Source organism: Myxine glutinosa, chromosome 2, assembly GCF_964187855.1.
Source record: "Myxine glutinosa chromosome 2, kmMyxGlut1.1, whole genome shotgun sequence".
Taxonomy (NCBI): Eukaryota; Metazoa; Chordata; class Myxini; order Myxiniformes; family Myxinidae; genus Myxine; species Myxine glutinosa.
The window spans coordinates 59,935,628-59,955,645 of record NC_136262.1 but is presented as its reverse complement, the minus strand read 5'-3'; the positions used below and the strand labels follow the sequence as shown (position 1 = coordinate 59,955,645).

General features: G+C 43.8%; 1 protein-coding gene across 1 annotated transcript in view; it reads left to right on the top strand.

Moving 5' to 3' along the window:
* The window catches only part of LOC137421762 (phosphatase and actin regulator 2), a 60,741-nt gene that overhangs the window by 5,724 nt on the left and 34,999 nt on the right, over positions 1-20,018 (top strand). The window contains exons 2-4 of the mRNA XM_068108132.2: positions 10,876-11,043; positions 11,382-11,462; positions 11,679-11,837. Of these exons, the coding sequence (XP_067964233.2) occupies positions 10,876-11,043; positions 11,382-11,462; positions 11,679-11,837 (408 nt within the window). The remainder of the gene's footprint in view (positions 1-10,875; positions 11,044-11,381; positions 11,463-11,678; positions 11,838-20,018) is intronic.

Here is a 20,018-nt window from a genome sequence, read left to right as displayed (position 1 = left end):
GCCGTGAAAGCATCTCTGCTTGGATATAAAACACGCAATCGTCGAAATACATTAGCGAGGAATCTCCTTGCTCCAGCCGGTGACGTCATCGGCGGGGATCCCCGCCTCCAGAGTGGCTGGTCACGTGACCGCCAAAGCGTGTCGCGCGTGCGGGTATAATGAGCTACACCTGTGGATCACGTGACCACGGAAGCACGCCTCGCTTGAGAGGCATGGCTTTCGGTTTGCGTTTTGCTTTATAAGGCGCGATAAATGGGCTTTTGAGTGTTAGCGGTTCATGGCGTTGACGGTTCATGACGGTTCATGGCGTTGACGGTCAAAAACCCATTACATCAATTTTACCAGGCACTGTACAGTAAGTACAGTGGACACCAAATGCACGGTGGAAGGCTAGAAGTAGAAGATCGTCCAAGACAAGTGAGAATAAGCCATACTTTGGAGATGACGTCATTCGCTGGTCCGATAACCAAAGATGTGGTATAAAAAACCAGGTGAGCTAACAATGCAGCAATGAAGGAATTCGGCCAAGGCACCGGCACACAACGACCTACCTACATCGAAAGACTCAATGCCAATGGTGACAGAAGCCAAGACGGCCGGCTTAAACACCGCCGAAAGACCACGGTGTACCAACTTACGATGCAGAACATCTTGCACTTAATATGATGACAACAGGTGCCATCCTCTGACGTACCATTACAGGTACAGGTACAGTACACGTGAGCACAGAGCAAAAGTTCACTGAAACCGAGATTAAGAAAAAAGAAAAAACACCTCGTGGTCCGTGCTCGATATCCGAGTTTCAATCTTTTCAAACACATGATGCTCTCGGTCACGGTATCTCCTGCGAGCTGCTTCTCCTTCAACCACACAAACAACAACTTCTCCATATCTTCATGGATAGAGGTCCAGTTTATTTCTTTACATTCTCTTGTATTATGTACAGTATATACGAGGTCGTGCTTGTTTATACATTATTTGTTATTTATAAAGTACATTTTTGTTATTTAAAAGCACCTAACAAAAAAAATTGGTGTTTTTTTTTTGAGGCTGGAACGGATTAATAGCATTTCAATGCATTTGAATGGGAAAATTTGCTTTGACTTACGAGCGATTTGGCTTACGAGCTCCGTCACGGAACGGATTAAACTCGTAAGCCGAGGTACCACTGTATATGTATATATATATATATATATATATGTATGTATATATATGTATATATATATGTATATATATATATATATATATATATATATATATATATATATATATATATATATATATATATATATATATATATATATACATATATATATATACATACATACATACATATATGTGTGTATATATATATATTCTTTTTTTCTCTTTACTGCATGTATGAAACGGTTTCCTGTTTTTGTCTTGTTCGATTGCTTTGGTGTCAAAAGGAAGATTAATTAGCTTTTTCCATTGCATGCTGGCCTTATGTTGTGGCATTGCCATAATGTTGGCACCATGTGCATGGGTGGGTACCCGATTACCATTAGCTTTGTAGTGTGTATGCCATTTGGGCTGAGTTGCCCCTTCCTGTGACCGATTGTGTTCTCATTTCTGCTTTCTATTTCCGTGAGGTCTGGCTATGTGCAAAGCATCTCCGGTCGCCATTTCACCTTCTGTATTATCCAGGTGAAGTTGAAGATGAGCATCACCCACATGATCTGGATTGTGAATTTTTAGCTCGTACAGAAAATTATCACTTCAAGCAATACAACTTTCAAGAGTTATTTAAATGCAGGAGCTTTTTACCTCTGCCACAGGAGGTGGACGGAAGTTATGTTTTTCTCTCTATCTGTCTGTCTTGTTTGTCTGTCTGTGAGCAGGATATCTAAAAAAAATTGCTCACAAAAAAAAAATGCTCACAAAACTGTGAGCAGGATATCCAAAAAATTGTGGACAGATTCGGACGAAATTTGGTGGGCAGGTTGGGTGTGCGACAAGGGCGAATTGATTATACTAGGGCATGCCCGTACTATATATATAGGACGTGCCCGTAAGTGCGTGATGTTACCGTACAATGAATGTATCGTCCCGACGCCGCAGCTCGGATGGCGCTGCAGTTAATCGGGCCCCCAAATTCCTCATCGACGATAACTAAACAATATATTATATGAATCGCACCGTAGGGTGAAGATCTGAATCCGGACATGAGAATTTTTTAAGATTCCGGACATGAGATTCTTCACTATTGAGAAATAGGGCAAAAATACGATATATTTTATAGCACAATATATGAAAGATGTGGACAAATTTGATTGAAACTCAGTGGACTGGTTTGGTGTGTGACAAGGACAAAATTGATTAGATTTTGGTGAAGATCCGGATCTGAGAAAAAAAAAAAAAAATTAAGTGATTTTTCACCATAGAAAGATGGGGCCAAAAATGATACATAGCATGATATTTCAAAAAGGTGTGGACAGATTATGACGAAAGCAAATAGCCCTGAGTGGGCTGACGGTCATCTCTTCAAGTTGTAGTTCAGACCTCTGCTGATTTTTGGGGACCCCCTGTGAGCTCCCTGATCCCCTGGGAGTCCCCCTGAGACAAAATCTAAAAATATGAAATCGAAAACTTGAAGCCTGAGCGATTGTGTGCCCCATTGTGTAGAAGGGCTGTATCGGGTTTCGGAGCAATCAGTTGGTAAATAAGGGACGAGTAGTGATCTGAAGTTTTGGGGGTAAACCACTACCACCCATCCCTCCCCAGGTGCCCCCATGATCCGTAATTGAAATATCGAACACTGAGCGATTGTGTGGGGTCTTGTATTCATGTGTCAAGTTTCAGAACAATCAGCCGGGTGATAATATAAGGGAGGCTGTAGCAAAATAGCAAAAACGTTGATGGCCGGACTCCCAGATGGATAGACATCTGGACAGCACGACCCATTTTATAAGTTCATCTCTTCGAGAATCGAGATGAGATGACCTAACCAGGTGGCTGAGTTGGTTCAGTGACGAGAACAAGCTGATTCGATTTTGAAGGTGCGGATCCAGATCCGGCCTATGGATGGGATACAAAATGTAAACTGTTCAGCCTTGTGGAGGTATGCGCTCCACCGAGTGCCGTTGTAGTTCAGAAATGTTTGACATACCCAAAATTGTACATTTTAACAATATTTACAGTATTATAATGATGATATTGTTGTTGCATAATAATTGCTACGGGTTGTATTTTACGGCATGGAGATTTACGGCATTTACATGGAGAAGAGGAAGAAGTTGTTTCTTGGGTTTGTTGATCTGGAGAAAGCATTCGATAGGGTTCCACGCAAAGTATTGACATGGGCATTGAGGAAGTTAGAAGTGGAGGAATGGTTGATCAGAGTAGTGATGGCAATGTACAAAAGAGCGCGCACAGCTGTAAGGACGAAGGACGGGAACAGTGGTGAGTTTGAGGTGAAGGTGGGAGTGCATCAGGGGTCGGCACTAAGTCCACTACTATTTGTAGCTGTGATGGATGTGCTGGCTCAGAACGTAAAGGAGGGTTTACCGTGGGAGTTGTTGTATGCAGATGATCTGGTGTTGATTGCGGAAAGTATGGATGGACTGAAGGAAAAGATGAACAAGTGGAAGGAATGTATGGAGACAAAAGGTCTGAAGGTGAATATCGGAAAGACGAAGGTGATGGCAAGTGGTAAAGCATGTGGTGAGGTGGAAAGAACTGGGGAAGTGGCCATGTGCTGTGTGCAGGAAGGGTGTTGGAGTGAACTCCATTCAAAGTACAATGTGCGCTGAGTGGGTTCATCAAAAATGTAGCGGTCTGAGAGGGTCATTAACCAGTGTGGCAGCTACATTCAAATGTAAGGTGTGCACAGAGGGAGCTGCAGATGGAGGAAATGTTGAGTTGGATCTTGGAGACGGCGTGAAGCTGGAAGGTGTGAAAACATTTTGCTACCTCGGAGACATGCTGAATGGAGAAGGTGGATCAGACTCGGAAACGGTTGCGAGAGTGAGATGTGCATGGAAGAAGTTTCGGGAACTGAGTGGCGTGCTGATGAGGAGGGGAGTGTCGTTGAAGCTGAAGGGAAAGGTGTATGCTGCATGTGTGAGAAGTGTTATGATTTATGGGAGCGAGACATGGGTCATGAATGTAGAGCAGCAACGAAGGCTGGAAACGGTGGAAATGCGAATGGTTCGGTGGATGTGCGGAGTATCGTTGAGAGAGAGGAAGACAAATGATGAATTGCGAAGGATGATGGGAATAGAGCCTGTGATTGATGCTGGGAAGAGGAACAGGTTGAGATGGTTTGGTCATGTGTTGAGGAAGGATGAAAGTGACTGGTTGAGAAGAGTGATGGAAATGAATGTAGTAAGGAAGTAGAGGATGGGGAAGACCGAGAAAGACTTGGCTAAAGATGGTGGAAGAAGAAATGCGGGAAAGGGGGTTAACAAGGAGAGATGCAGAAAATAGGGCAAAATGGAGAAGATCGTCATGGGGACCGCAAGGCTAACCCCGCTCTAGCAGGGAAAATGGCCTTTAAAATGCATGTTGTTGTTGTTGTGGTTGTATTTTACGGCGTAGCCCAGGGCAATGTCGTCTGGAACAGGGTTTGTATGTATGTATGTATGTATTTATGTATGTGTATATTTATGTATGCACGTCACATCCGCCGGCATTTTGCAGGTTTATTCCCTTTAAAATTCGTTTTCTCTGCAACCGTTGGTCTGATTGACCCAAACTTTTCACCTTTTCACGATAGATCTAGAAATAAATTGGTCGAGAAAAAAAAAGATGACATCATCGGTCACGTGGTTTGGTGGCCATATTTTTACGGCGTAGCCCACAGGGCAATGCCATCCAGAACAGCATTTGTCAGTCCGTCCAGTGTATGCATGTATGCTCCTCACAACAGTCCAGAAATCAGAGCTGAGGATCTGGTCAGCAGATCACTCAGAAGATCCAAGCCCGGCTACACCGTTTCTAAAGTATCAGTCTTGTTTTTTTTGTTTTTTTAATGCTCCAGCAATATTATTGGGGCCAGAAGGATAGCCTCGGGATTTACTCACTCACCTTTGAGCGGTCTATACCCTGTGTTTGAATCTGGACCCAACTACAAATGTATCGCCCTGGTGTTTCACATGCAGGGCAAGGCAACAAATTGTGTGCCATCCATCGGAAGGACGTTACATAAGCCAGAGGACATGTCAGCTGGCACAGGTTGGTGGTGGACATTAAAAATCCCTCTTTCTTTCGCGAAGTGTAGGCGAGTTATCACCGGCATCCTGAACAAATTGCAAATTCCTGCCTGTTGAATATCAGAACTGGCCTACCTGTTCGTGAAAGATTTTGACCAGAAATGTTGTTCCTGGCTGACACCTCAAGAAGGTGGGAATAATTGAGGCTGCTGATTATGATAATATTGTCAGAAGATGTTGCAATGGCCCATCACAGACTGTGAACACATCCACAGCTGAGGATATGCCTTGGATGAGGTGTTATTGCATTTTGTCATCTAACCCACATATTTATATCCTTGGTCTATCTACTGGAGGAGGTTCATTCTCTTGAACTTCGAGGACTTTGGCGAAGTGTAGGAACTGGTCAGCAGACCATAAGCCATGACATGTTTTCGGCCAATCACATTGCAAAGCTGGCCTCCAAAGCCCTTTGTTAATCCAAGTATTTCCTTGGAAATTCTGAGTTACTCACAGTCCACTATGTCTTTGTCCATACTTTAATGTAATACTCCTCTCTGCTATGGACTAGTGCCCCAGCAGCACATCTGTCTCTGAGAATCTAAAGCTCTCAAAATTATTGGAATCTCCTGTGATGAGGCTGAAGCACAAGTTATTTTGCTTTCACATCACAGGCAGTTCGATAGTCTGTTTTTTTTTGTTTTTAACTAACTGTCTCTTGTCCAACATTGCTCACTCTGCTGTCTCACTCTGACCTTCCCCAGAAACTCAAGATTCACACGTTCTCCCAGTAACCCCCTTCTTGTTAAACTTCCAAAATACAGGCTAACTGCACACCTTAACTCTTTTATTGTCCCCCGTCGCTCAGCGGAGCGAAAGGGGGACTATGGCTTTCCCCTCCGTCCGTGTGTCCGTGCGTGCGGGCGTGCGTGTGTGCGTGCGGGCGTGCGTGCGTAAGCGAAGGACCGCATTCGAATTTGGTGTGTGGATGCAACCCACGTCAAAATCCAAGATGGCCACCGCCATGTATGTCTGAACCTTGTAACCTGCATATCTTGAAAAATAAGCGAAGTACCAACTTCTAATCTGGTGTGTGGGTGTATCTCGGCATAAGGACGAACGCTATTGAAAGTTTGGTCGCCACGTCAAAATCCAAGATAGCCGCCACCATATATATGTCTGAAATTTGTGAGCGAAATATCTCGAAAAATAAGCGAAGTACCAACGTCTAATCTGGTGTGTGGGTGTATCTAGGCATAAGGAAGAACGCTATTGAAAATTGGGTCGCCATGTCAAAATCCAAGATGGCCACCGCCATGTATGTCTGAACATTGTGAGATGAATATCTTGAAAAATAAGCGAAATACCAACTTCTAATTTGGTGTGTGGGTGTATCTCGGCATAAGGACGAACGCTATTGAAAATTTGGTCGCCACGTCAAAATCCAAGATAGCCGCCACCATATATATGTCTGAAATTTGTGAGCGAAATATCTCGAAAAATAAGCGAAGTACCAACGTCTAATCTGGTGTGTGGGTGTATCTAGGCAAAAGGAAGAACGCTGTTTAAAATTGGGTCGCCACGTCAAAATCCAAGATGGCCGCCGCTATGTATGTCTGATGCCATGTATGTCTGAACCTTGTAACCTGCATATCTTGAAAAATAAGCGAAGTACCAACTTCTAATCTGGTGTGTGGGTGTATCTAGGCATACGGAAGAACGCTATTGAAAATTGGGTCGCCACGTCAAAATCCAAGATGGCCGCCGCCATGTATGTCTGAACCTTGTGAGATGAATATCTTGAAAAATAAGCGAAGTACCAACTTCTAATTTGGTGTGTGGGTGTATCTCGCCATAGGGAAGAACGCTATTGAAAATTGGGTCGCCACGTCAAAATCCAAGATGGCCGCCACCATATATATGTCTGAAACTTGTGAGCGAAATATCTCGAACAATAAGCGAAGTACCAACGTCTAATCTGGTGTGTGGGTGTATCTAGGCAAAAGGAAGAACGCTGTTTAAAATTGGGTCGCCACGTCAAAATCCAAGATGGCCGCCGCTATGTATGTCTGATGCCATGTATGTCTGAACCTTGTAACCTGCATATCTTGAAAAATAAGCGAAGTACCAACTTCTAATCTGGTGTGTGGGTGTATCTAGGCATACGGAAGAACGCTATTGAAAATTGGGTCGCCACGTCAAAATCCAAGATGGCCGCCGCCATGTATGTCTGAACCTTGTGAGATGAATATCTTGAAAAATAAGCGAAGTACCAACTTCTAATTTGGTGTGTGGGTGTATCTCGCCATAGGGAAGAACGCTATTGAAAATTGGGTCGCCACGTCAAAATCCAAGATGGCCGCCACCATATATATGTCTGAAACTTGTGAGCGAAATATCTCGAACAATAAGCGAAGTACCAACGTCTCATCTGGTGTGTGGGTGTATCTCGGCATAAGGACGAACGCTATTGAAAATTGGGTCGCCACGTCAAAATCCAAGATGGCCGCCACCATATATATGTCTGAAACTTGTGAGCGAAATATCTCGAACAATAAGCGAAGTACCAACGTCTAATCTGGTGTGTGGGTGTATCTCGGCATAAGGACGAACGCTATTGAGAATTGGGTCGCCACGTCAAAATCCAAGATGGCCACCACCATATATATGTCTGAAACGTGTGAGCGAAATATCTCGAACAATAAGCGAAGTACCAACGTCTAATCTGGTGTGTGGGTGTATCTATTGGGTCGCCACATCAAAATCCAAGATGGCCACCACGATGTATGTCCGAACCTTGTGAGATGAATATCTTGAAAAAAAAGCGAAGTATCAACTTCTAATCGGTAGGCACACGGAAGAACACTGTTTACAATTGGGTCGCCACGTCAAAATCCAAGATGGCCACCGCCATGTATGTCCGAACCTTGTGAGATGAATATCTTGAAAAAAAAGCGAAGTACCAACTTCTAATTTGGTGTGTGGGTGTATCTCGCCATAAGGAAGAACGCTATTGAAAATTGGGTCGCCACGTCAAAATCCAAGATGGCCGCCACCATATATATATGTCTGAACCTTGTGAGCGAAATATCTCGAAAAATAAGCGAAGTATCAACTTCTAATCGGTAGGCACACGGAAGAACGCTGTTTACAATTGGGTCGCCACGTCAAAATCCAAGATGGCCGCCGCCATGTATGTCTGAATCTTGTGAGAAGAATATCTTGAAAGATAAGCGAAGTACCAACTTCTAATTTGGTGTGTGGGTGTATCTCGGCATAAGGAAGACCGCTATTGAAAATTGGGTCACCACGTCAAAATCCAAGATGGCCGCCTCCATGTATGTCTGACCCTTGTGAGCGAAATATCATATTATAGCATGTTTTCTGCGTGTTCCACTTTGTCAACTCACATCACTTCCCCGACGGGGGACCATGGCGTAACACTTGTTCATAGCTTATGCTGTCCTTGGAACTACCTTCTCTGGTCATCCCCAATTCTGATCCATGATCGTTATTACTCCCATTAATCGTTCTTAACCCAACCTTCTTACTTGCTCGTTTTTGATTTCTTTCTCTCGCTCTCTCGCTCGCTCGCTCTCTCGCTCTCTCCCTTTCTATCCTATTTTCCTGTTCATTAATTCACTTGATGTTTGTCCCGCTGTTAGTTCTACCTTTTCTCGTCCATGAGCCTTGATTCTGTAAAGGGAAAAATAAACTCCTGAGTTGGGTGTTTTAAGGCGCAGCGTGGTCGTTTCTTCAATCTCTGCTGTGTACAGACTGTCATTACACAAGGAAGCATACATGAAGGCATTCTAATTGCAGGAAGTGGACTGTTAGAATGATGAACAATAATTATACAGCAATTGTTTATTATCCCATTTGATAGGATGGGTGGAGGCGGTAGGAGTGACTTAACGGATAGCGAGTGACTGATTTCCTTTAACAGTGTGCTTTTGTTGGGAAAAGCCGTATTGGAGCCTTGCAGTGAATTCTGAGGCTTGCAACATAATTCTTTAATGGCATACTGAGAGCAGCTTTACGCAGATGTGCTGAGCTACAGGAACAGATACTGGGGCAGCCTATGGGATTGTTTTCTATTTTGTGAGTAGTCTTGTCATTTAATTTTTATTATCCACATGCTTTTTGAAAAAAAACAGGGGGATATTGTAATCGGCTTTATTTGTTTGTCTGTCCTTCTGTCACGCTATCTCTTCCTGAAAGTTTGTGCAGAAATTTACCAACTTGGTAGTTGTGATCACATGGTAAGAAGATGCAAGAGCAGTGTCATTTTTGACTGTTCTTGGGGTGGGGTCGAAAGAACAAATACCAAAATATGTAATTACAGGCACATTTTAAAACATTTTTTAAATTAATGAAATTTTTTATATTCAATCAACATTGGGGGACGCATGAAATATGCAACAAGTTTTTGGATTTGACCCCCAGTTAATGCCTCAGGGAGTGGGGACATGGGGCAACAGGGGTCATGTGGGACTTTTTGCCATCTTTCAACTGCTTTAGGTGTGAAGCGTGGGGATTTGCGATGGTGCACCATCAACTTCGCTCTTATCATTTATTTTCTTCAATGGAAATTGAGAGAAATGTGCTTGAATATCATTATATTGAGGATCATTCCCATTGTGGTTTAAGTTTGTGAAGAGGAATGAGCTGACAGGAAGGCTCTTATCAAGCAGGAATGCAGAATGCAGACTCTTCCAAAAAAAAACAATTGCTGCTGCCCACTGTTTTGCAACACCACCAAGTTTGTAGAGCAAACCTTCTCTACTTGACTTTGCACAAGTTTTGAATCAATAATGATGTGTAGAGACTTACCTTTTCCTTGATTGTGTATATGGAATAGGAGGATTTTCTTATCCGACGAAGGGCTGACGCCCTTAACATTAGCTTCCCGTGGAGGTTAGCATACCTTTGTCAACATTTGGTTATTTAAATCTCTCCCTCCAATTGCCTGCCAACTCAAACCAGCACTTGCCTTGACGAAGTCTTGGTTTTCCTCAGTTTACAAATTTTTTTTATTTCAAGGACTTTATTGGACTATGGACAAACACAAAGGGTATATGAGATTTGTAACATTATGAGTCAGTGGTTCATATGGGGGCACGAACAGGCCAACCGAAGACTTGTTATCCCCATGCTTAAAGTATAATATTCGGGGGGCTTGGGAGGGGGTGGAGGGAGTGATATTGTAATCGGCTCCGTCTGTGTGTTTGTCTCTCTGTATGTGTCTGTCTATCATGCTATCTCTTCCCAAATTGTTGTGCAAAAATTCACCAAACTTGGTAGTTATGATCATTACATGGCAAAAAGAAGGCGTGAGAGCAGTATCATTTTTGGCACCGCCCCCTGGGGCCCGGCTGTGGGGTCAAAAACCAAAAGTGCAATTCTGGGCACATTATTAGTTCATTCCCCAGGGGTGGGGACTTGGGGCAACATGGGTCAAAACAAGACTGTTTTTTAACTCAAAATTTGATATTGGGTCATTCCTGGTGAAACTTTTTTCCATCTTTCAACTTTGCTTTAGGTGAGAATCGTGGGTATTTGCGATGGCGCACCATCGACTTCTCTCTAGTTTTTATTTAATTTAAATTTTTAGATTAAGGTTGAAGACTTTGTACATTGTGGCAAAATCATGGTTAACTACACCTTTTTAGGTTGATTTCTAATGACCTGTTTGCAACAGGTGCAGATGCAGATTCTTCAGAGCCAAAGAGGCCAATGTCCGTCGCGTCCGATTGCAGTACACCGTCAATTAAACGCCATGGCAAGCTCAACAATTTCAGTCGCTTCTTCAAGCCTTGGAAATGGAGGAAGAAGAAGCCAAGTGAGAAATTTGAGCAAACATCTGCAGGTATTGCATTTGTCATAATTTTTCCTTGTTTTTTTTTATTCTGTTGAGGCAGTCTTTATGAAATGGACTCGTGGTCTCTACCTGACTACAGTTCTTGAAAAATGCCTCCAAAATAAATTGTCTTCAGGTGCTAAAACTTGAGGGATTTCCATTAAAGGCATCCAGGTGTCGCATTAAACATTTGCGATGGTCATGCGGTGTGGTCAGTTGAAATTGTTTTTTTTTTCATACTGATCAACTCTTGCATTTTGTGGAATTTTCCACTTTCTTTCATAGAACAGCAACTGTTATTAAAGCTTTCATATGTATCTGGTTTGTGGTGTAATGTGTATTTTCAGCATTAGAACGACAGATGTCCACCAGGCTTAGCCGTAACGAGCTCATTCGGCGTGGTCTCATCCAGGATGTGTCAGAAGATGGTAAAACCCTCAAGCTTTGTGCTATTTACTCGCTATTTGATTCTGGCTACAGCAAAATTAATTGGCCAGCATGATTGCAAAGCCAAACACATTTTTTAAGTCCTTATTTCTTATACTTTGTGCTTGGAAGACAAATTGCTCTATTAATCCCCTTTTATGTTTTTGATACAATTAATATGTCTGTGGCTGAGACTTAGCCTGACCCTTGATTCCTAGGTTTAGACCTACAGCATCCAGTGGCGAAGCTCTCTGTGGAGAACGGGCATACGATTTCCCATGACTGCTGCGAGGATGATGCCGAGAAGGTGGACCAGCCTGAACGGAATGCAAGAAAGGGCCAACCCGCAGCCAACGGGGCAAAACTCCCACAAGCCGGTAGATGGTCGCCTTGCATGTACACAGCAGATCTAAAATAGTCGGTTTAGAGTCGGTGCTTTCATTTTGTGGCTCTATGAGTAGTTGCTATATTTATTTCTCTTCACTTCACCTTTTCTCCTCCCTCACCCCAACTCCTTTCTTTCTTTCTCTTGAGGAAGAATAAGTCTTTAAAAATAGAAAAGAAACTTGATTCTTGCAAAAAAAATTAAAATCTCTGGAATGAGAAAGTCTGGAATTTTTTGACAATCTACTGAAATGTATAAATAATGGGTTGAGGTTGTAGTTTTGCACTATTAGCTAAGGTTCTGCGTGTATCCGAAGGCAATAATCAGGGAAGTTAATGTATACATTGAAGTCAGCACAGTTATACAACTTCATTCATTCCTGTTCTATATCATCAAATTGTTTTTGCTCAAATTCTTGCATTTCTGTATTTTATAGTTTATCTTCCGAATCTTATAACATGAACTGTGCTGGTATTTTTAAATCCACTTGTAAATATTTGTAGATTTAATCTTTTTTGTTGTTAATATTTTCTACCTGATCGCTGATGTAACCCTCGACAAGCAACTAATTATATCTAAGTTTTTATGAAGGAGGGTTTTTGTGTAACAAACAATATGGCTATCTTTTTGGAATGCTTTGATAAAGTTCTGTGTAAGAGTGTTTTTGGAGGTTACAATTTAGAAAATAGGCTCTAGGCCAGAAGATTAGACAAAATGGAGAGAACGAGACAAATCAATCAGAGGTCGCAGACCCTCGCCAGAACGGTTTGTGTGCTGGTGTGTTATTACGTAAATAATAATAATAATAGAGGTAATTAATAGACATATTCACATTTCAACAGTACTTGATTAATAGATGAACTCGCATTCCATATTTTTTAGCCAGTGTGCATACAGTCACATGAAAAAGTAAGTACACCCCATGTAAAGTTTTGACTTTTTCAACATATTTCAACATACAGCTATTTGATCTTCATTTCAACAATATTGATAGATAAAGGTGATATAATATAACAAATATCATGAAACATTTACATTTTGTAGTCCATTGTATAATTTAAATAAACATAAATGCAAATTTCGCATGTGGAAAAAGTAAGTACACCCCTACATTTATCACTACTTCAAATACCTAAAATTAGAATCAGGTGCACCAGCTCAGGTGCAAATGATTAGAACATCGTTAGAGAGGATCTTGGAGGAACCTGTCTTATTTAAACCTCAGACATTTAGTTTGGTTTGCTCTTTGTTGTTGAAGTGTGCGGCGTCACCATGCCTAATAATAATAATAATAATAATAATAATAATAATAATAATAATAATAATGCATTTATTTTATATAGCGCTTTTCAGGAAGCCCAAAGACGCTTTGACAGAGTGCAAAACATAAAGCACAGCAAAACATAAAAACAATTGCAAAAAAGAAGAATCAATAGGGAAATATTCAAAGCACAAAGGAGGGAGAAGGAGAGGAGATAGTCAGGGGTTAGATGCTGAATGTGATTAAATGTTGAATGCAGTGTTGAACAGGTGGGTCTTGAGTGATGTTTTGAATGTGGTGAGTGAGGAGGAGTCTCTGATGGTGTGAGGTAGTGAGTTCCAGAGGGTGGGAGCAGCGATGGAGAAGGCCCTGTCCCCCCAGGATCTGAATTTGGTCCGGATGGGGGGGGGGGGGGGGGTTCAGGAGGTTGGTACCAGCAGAGCGGAGGTTGCGGGTGGGAGTGTGTCTGGAGAGGAGGTCAGCCAGGTAGGATGGGGCCAGGTTATGGAGGGCTTTGTAGGTCAAGAGGAGGATTTTGTACTGGATTCTCTGGGAGATGGGGAGCCAGTGAAGCTTGTAAAGGACGGGGGTGATGTGGTCACGGGTCCGGGAATGGGTGAGTAGACGGGCAGCGGAGTTCTGAATGTATTGGAGTTTATTGGTGATTGTTGGGGGTGAACCATAAAGGAGGCTATTGCAGTAGTCCAGACGGGAAGTGATGAAGGCGTGGATGAGGGTTTCTGCAGCCACGGAGGAGAGGGATGGACGGAGACGGGCGATGTTTTTCAGGTGAAAGAAGGCTGTCTTTGTGATCTGTTTAGTGTATTTGTCGAAGGAGAGGGTTTGGTCAAAGATGATGCCAAGAATTCCGGATGTGAGGGGAGGTGGATACTGGGATACCGTCGATGTTGAGCGCAAAGTTACGGGTGGATTTTATGAGCGTTTTTGGGCCAATGATGATTATTTCAGATTTATCATAGTTAAGTTTGAGGAAGTTGATTTGAAGCCAGGATTTTATTTCAGTGATGCAGTTTGTCAGGATAGAGTGAGTGGTGGTGGAGATGGACTTGGTGGAGATGAAAAGCTGGATGTCATCGGCGAAGCAGTGGAATTGGAGACCATGACGGCGGATTAAGTGACCGAGGGGGGACAGGTAAAGGATGAAGAGGAGGGGGCCAAGAACTGAACCTTGGGGGACACCTTGGGGGAGGGGGGCAGTGGGGGATTTGCAGTTATTGATGGAGATGAACTGGCGTCTGTCAGAGAGGTATGATTTAATCCAAGAGAGGGCAGTGCCGGTAATGTTAAAGGTGGTTTCAAGTCGGGTGAGGAGGATGGTGTGATCGATGGTGTCAAAGGCGGTGCTGAGGTCGAGGAGGATGAGAATGTTGAGGTTGCCAGCGTCAGAGGAGAGGAGAAGGTCGTTGGTGATTTTGAGGAGAGCAGTTTCAGTACTGTGGTTGGAGCGGAATCCGGATTGGAATGTTTCATACAGGTTATTGGCAGAGAGGTGATGTTTGAGTTGAGTGGCTACAGCACGTTCCAAAAGTTTTGACAGAAAGGGTAGGTTGGAGATGGGTCTGAAGTTATTTAGGGTGTCAGGGTTTAGTCCAGGTTTTTTCAGAATGGGGGTAACAGCAGCAATTTTGAGGGATGGTGGGACGATGCCTGTAGACAGGGAGGAGTTTATTGTTGCAATGATAAGTGGAGAGAGAGCAGGAAGGGAGGCCTTGACAAAGCTGGAGGGGATGGGGTCAAGAGTGCAGGTGGCAGTTTTCATTCCTATGAGGAGTTCAGAGAGGTCAGTAGGGGAGACTGGGGAGAATTGAGACAGGGGATGGCAGGATAAGGGGGGGCAGGTGGTTTGAGGGGGAGCGGGTGCGGCGGTGGTCAAGCTGTTTTTTTTTTTTTTTTTTTTTTTTTTTTGTATACTGAATCGAGGCTCGTGAAAGAGCTGACAACCACGAGGGAAAGACAGCACAGGGGGACCACGAGGGAGATAAGTGGAGAGAGAGCAGGAAGGGAGGCCTTGACAAAGCTGGAGGGGATGGGGTCAAGAGTGCAGGTGGCAGTTTTCATTCCTATGAGGAGTTCAGAGAGGTCAGTAGGGGAGACTGGGGAGAATTGAGACAGGGGGTGGCAGGATAAGGGGGGGCAGGTGGTTTGAGGGGGAGCGGGTGCGGCGGTGGTCAAGGAGCTGGTGCGGCTGGGGGAGGGGGAGCGGGTGCGGCTGTTGTAGATGTTTTCAATTTTGCGTTGGAAGAATGAAAGGAAGGAGATGCAGTTGTCTACTGTGAATGACTGGGTGGTGGTGTTCAGGGGGCTGAGGAGTTTGTTTATTGTAGAGAAGAGTGCTTTTGGGTTTCCGGAGCCAGAGTGGATAATTTGAGAGTAGTAGGCAGAGCGGGCGTGGGAGAGGGCATCTTTATAGTGTTGTAGGTGGTCCTTGTAGGCTTGGGAGTGAACTGTGAGACCTGTTTTATTGCGGAGTCTTTCAAGTTGGCGAGCACGAGTTTTCATCAGGCGAAGTTCAGGGGTAAACCAGGGAGCAGAATGGGTGAAAGAAACTGTTTTGGTTTTCATAGGCGCAAGCTGGTCAAGGCAAGAGGAGAGAGTTATAGATGCCTAGATCAAAAGAGCTCTCTGAGGCCTTCAGAAAGAAGGTTATAGATGCCTACGAGTCTGGGAAGGGATTTAAAAAGATCTCCAAACAATTTGAAATCGATCATTCGACTGTCCGGAAGATCATCTACAAGTGGAGAAGATTCCAAACAACTGCCAACTTGTTCAGGCCAGGCCACCCCAGCAAGTTCAGACCGAGAGCAGACCGCAAGATGCTGAAAGAAGTCTCTAAGAACCCCAGAATGTCATCACGGGACCTACAGGTAGCTCTTGCCACTGTTGATGACAAAGTGCACGAGTCTACCATTAGAAAGAGGCTGCACAAATTTGATCTACATGGGAGGTGTGCCAGGAGGAAACCTTTGCTGTCCAGAAAGAACATCAGGGCAAGACTAAAGTTTGCCAATGAACATCTAGGCAAAGACCAGCACTTCTGCAACAATGTGCTCTGGACAGATGAGTCAAAGGTAGAGCTATTTGGCCACAGTACCAGAATACATGTTTGGCGAAAACCAAAGACAGCATTTGACCACAAGAACCTGATACCAACTGTAAAGCATGGTGGTGGAAATATTATGGTTTGGGGCAGCTTGGCTGCATCAGGGCCTGGGCAGCTCACCATCATACAATCCACTATGAATTCTTCATTGTACCAGAGGGTGCTTGAGGATAATGTGAGGCCATCTGTCAGAAAGTTGAAGCTCAACCGAAGGTGGACCTTGCAACATGACAATGACCCTAAACATACCAGTAAATCCACCAAGGAATGGCTGAAAAGAAAGAAATGGAGGGTTCTGGAATGGCCAAGTCAAAGCCCGGATCTAAATCCCATCGAGATGTTGTGGGTAGATTTGAAACGAGCTGTGCGTGCAAGAAACCCCTCAAACATCGCACAGCTGAAAGAAATCTGCATGGAGGAGTGGGCAAAAATTTCTCCCAGTCGATGTCAGAGACTGGTAGACAGTTATAAGAAACGCATACTTGACGTTGTTTCTGCCAAAGGGGGCAATACCACCTATTAGAGCCAAGGGTGTACTTACTTTTTCCACATGCAAAATTTGCATTTATGTTTATTTAAATTATACAATGGAGTACAAAATGTAAATGTTTCATGATATTTGTTATATTATATCACCTTTATCTATCAATATTGTTCAAATGAAGATCAAATAGCTGTATGTTGAAATATGTTGAAAAAGTCAAAGCTTTACATGGGGTGTACTTACTTTTTCACGTGACTGTATTTAGTCCGTTTTGAAGCCACATTCCTCAATCCACTTCTTATCTTCCAAGTATTGTCCTTTCACCCTCAGGATCAACTTTAGCTTAATCCTACTCCTTGCTTCAAAAAAAAAAAAAAAAAAAAACCCCAAAAAACAAACTGCATTTCACCCCAAGACACGATATTCAATCCGTTTGTAATTCCTTCTGCCTGCATTTCCTGTATGACATTATTTATCTCTTCCTTTTCTCAATATCTCCAAATTGCATCTGCCTTGAAGGAAACACTTCTTTCTTCTTCCTTTAACAACTCTTAAATACATTTCAAAGTGCTTCACCATCCACATTTCCCCATCATGAGCACACCATGTGCTCTTCTTCTTCTTCTTTTGCCTCATGAGGATTATTTTCCAAACCTGTCTCTCACCTAAGTGCTTGGTCCATCAACCCTCGTCGCGTACCTACAGCACCACCTTCCTTCATGCCTTCAACAATAATTATTTCCATATGTCCCATGATCTTTGTCTCCATATATCTAGAATAGGAATCTTTAGAAGTCCAGCTTGCAGAGGTTGGCTGACCATGACAATCAATTCCCCTTCACATCCTTTAACTGTGTCAAACCCCCTACATATTAGTACCCTCCCCCACATCTCCCACAAGCCTGCATCCCCACATCTTCCCCCCCTCCCACGCAAAGCTATCGCTACCCTTCACCCAACCACTCAAAGCTTCCTCTTTGTCCCAACCATTCAAGGCTTTCCCCTCGTCCCACCCCATCCCAACATCCCCCCTCCCAACATCCCCCCTCCCAACATCCCCCCTCATCCCATCCCTCCAAGCTCCCCTCCCCCACTCATCCTGCCCCTCCCAGCTTCCCTGCTCTTCCTACCTCATCCCAGCTTCCCCCCTTATGCCATCTCTTCCCCACCTCTGTCCCGCCGCACCCTCCCAAGCACCCTCATCCCACCCCTTCAAACTTACCCACTTATCCTGCCCCTCCAGGCTTCCCCGTCTTCTCGCCTCCTCCCAGCATCCCCCGTCATCCCATCTCTCCGCCACCCCCATGCTGCACTCTCCCAGGCCTCCATCCCACACCCTCCCATGCAAAGCTGATTTTTATTTTCTTTTTGTAAAGAATTCCAATGAAGATCTACACTCTTGTTCAAATAATGTTAAGGATTCCCTTTATTATGCTATTGTGGTTCCCATGCTATAATTCCCTTTATTAAAGTGAATTTTTATTTTTAACTATCATACGGCTCATGGAGGATTTTAAAAAATAGTCAAATGTAGGATTATATCAGGAGACATCAATGTACTTTTGCATCAATACATGACTTTCAAAATGATGTAATTTGCCCCAGAATGCTCAATGCACATGTGCAAAAACTCCTGCAAATGGTGGTATTCGGGGCTTTATAAAGTATATCATATGTGCGAGATCAGGATTGTTACCTGAGATGGCTCACAAAGCTTCATAAAGAAGCTGAAATACTTGGGAAAGTACTTGAGAGGTACTTTGCACAACGAAGGTACTTACACAAGTGAGAGGTATTTTCACAAGGTAGAACAACTGAGAGGTACTTTGCACAAGGCTGTGCCTCTGCACAACGAAAGTATTTGAGAACTTCCTCAGCTCACTGTACGAGCAGCTGCCCACACTGCAAATTCCCGACCATGTGGGCCGATGCAAGGCCCAAGTGGGCGGATGTGTGCTACACAAACCCCTGATGGGTCACTACCATTGAATGGATTTTGAACTTTGTGTGAGTGCCTCATATTAACATGGCAGAGTTCGTAATTTATTTAATGGATGTCTGCAATTGGAAAGACGATGTTGTTCAGCATTACCAAGTAATGGAGACCAACTCTTCGGCAAAGGACATCTTTACTATGTGAAAATACTTTCACGTTATGGGGGTAGATAGGAGACTACCCTAGGAAAGATAGGATTGCCTAGGCAAACCATTCCCAGGAAATGGACCGTGTGACTTGTAGGAGCATTTGATGTCCATAAATAAGGAAAATGTAGCTTAAGGTTATGTTTAAATGTCATCATACAAGGGATGATGCCGTGTTAATTAGTAGTAGGATTTAAGGCCAATTCCCCTGTTTGTGATACCCTGTGTGGCCATCCCCAACATTTATAACAACTGCCAGCCAAGCAAAACAGCAGCCGGCTAGTACTCATGCTCCATGGACACATACAGCAAAGACCCACCCAGGAGAGGGGCGAAAATGGTTCAATGGGCGGGTGTTACGGATTCGTCACTTCCGTTGTTGTGGTTTTATCCACTGTAAACATTTTTGATTCCATGTACTATTATTGTTGTCGTTTAAGGGAGATAGAGATTACTATTTGTAAAAGGTAAAAAAGTTAATGTTTTAAATGAAACCGGAACCGGACGACGACGACGAAGAGGAAGAGGAAGAGGAAGAAGAGGAAGAGAAGGCGGAGCGAGTGAGTCGGAGAAGAAGCCTAGCTGCTTCGAGGTCTGGAGCGAACGATTGGCGAACGAGAGTCACGAGTGAACTTTGGGTTTCCCAGGAAAGGGATTCCTGCGACAGAGTTGTTATAGCTGTGACAGATCAACCTGCGCGGCAGGTATTGCGGTTGATTCCGAGGAGAATCATCGTAGTGCCGTTACGCCTCGAGAACGGGCCGTCGGCCATTTTGACTCGCGCGCTTTGCGCTTCACTCAAGGTTTTTTCACTTCGCTTTAACCATTGTCACCGCATTCAGACGTGAATCTGGTGTGTGTGTGTAACGTGGCTTTTGAGTGGGAAATCTGCGGTTCGCCGGTTGGGAGCCGTGGAGCATCCATACCCGAGGGTGTGATTTCCCAGTCGCCTTGAGGGCGCCTTTGTGCAGCTTTCGCAGAGGGACTGTTACTGTCATCCGAACCGGATTCTGCTCGGGTTTTGGGGGGTCTGGATGCTTCGGGGGATCCTGAGGAGTTGTGGAGTGCCTTCAAGACCACCATCCTTGACATTGCCGGTGGCTGTCTTGGAACCCACTGTCAGGCAAAGAAGAACTTTGTCTCTCAAGAGACGCTTGATACCATT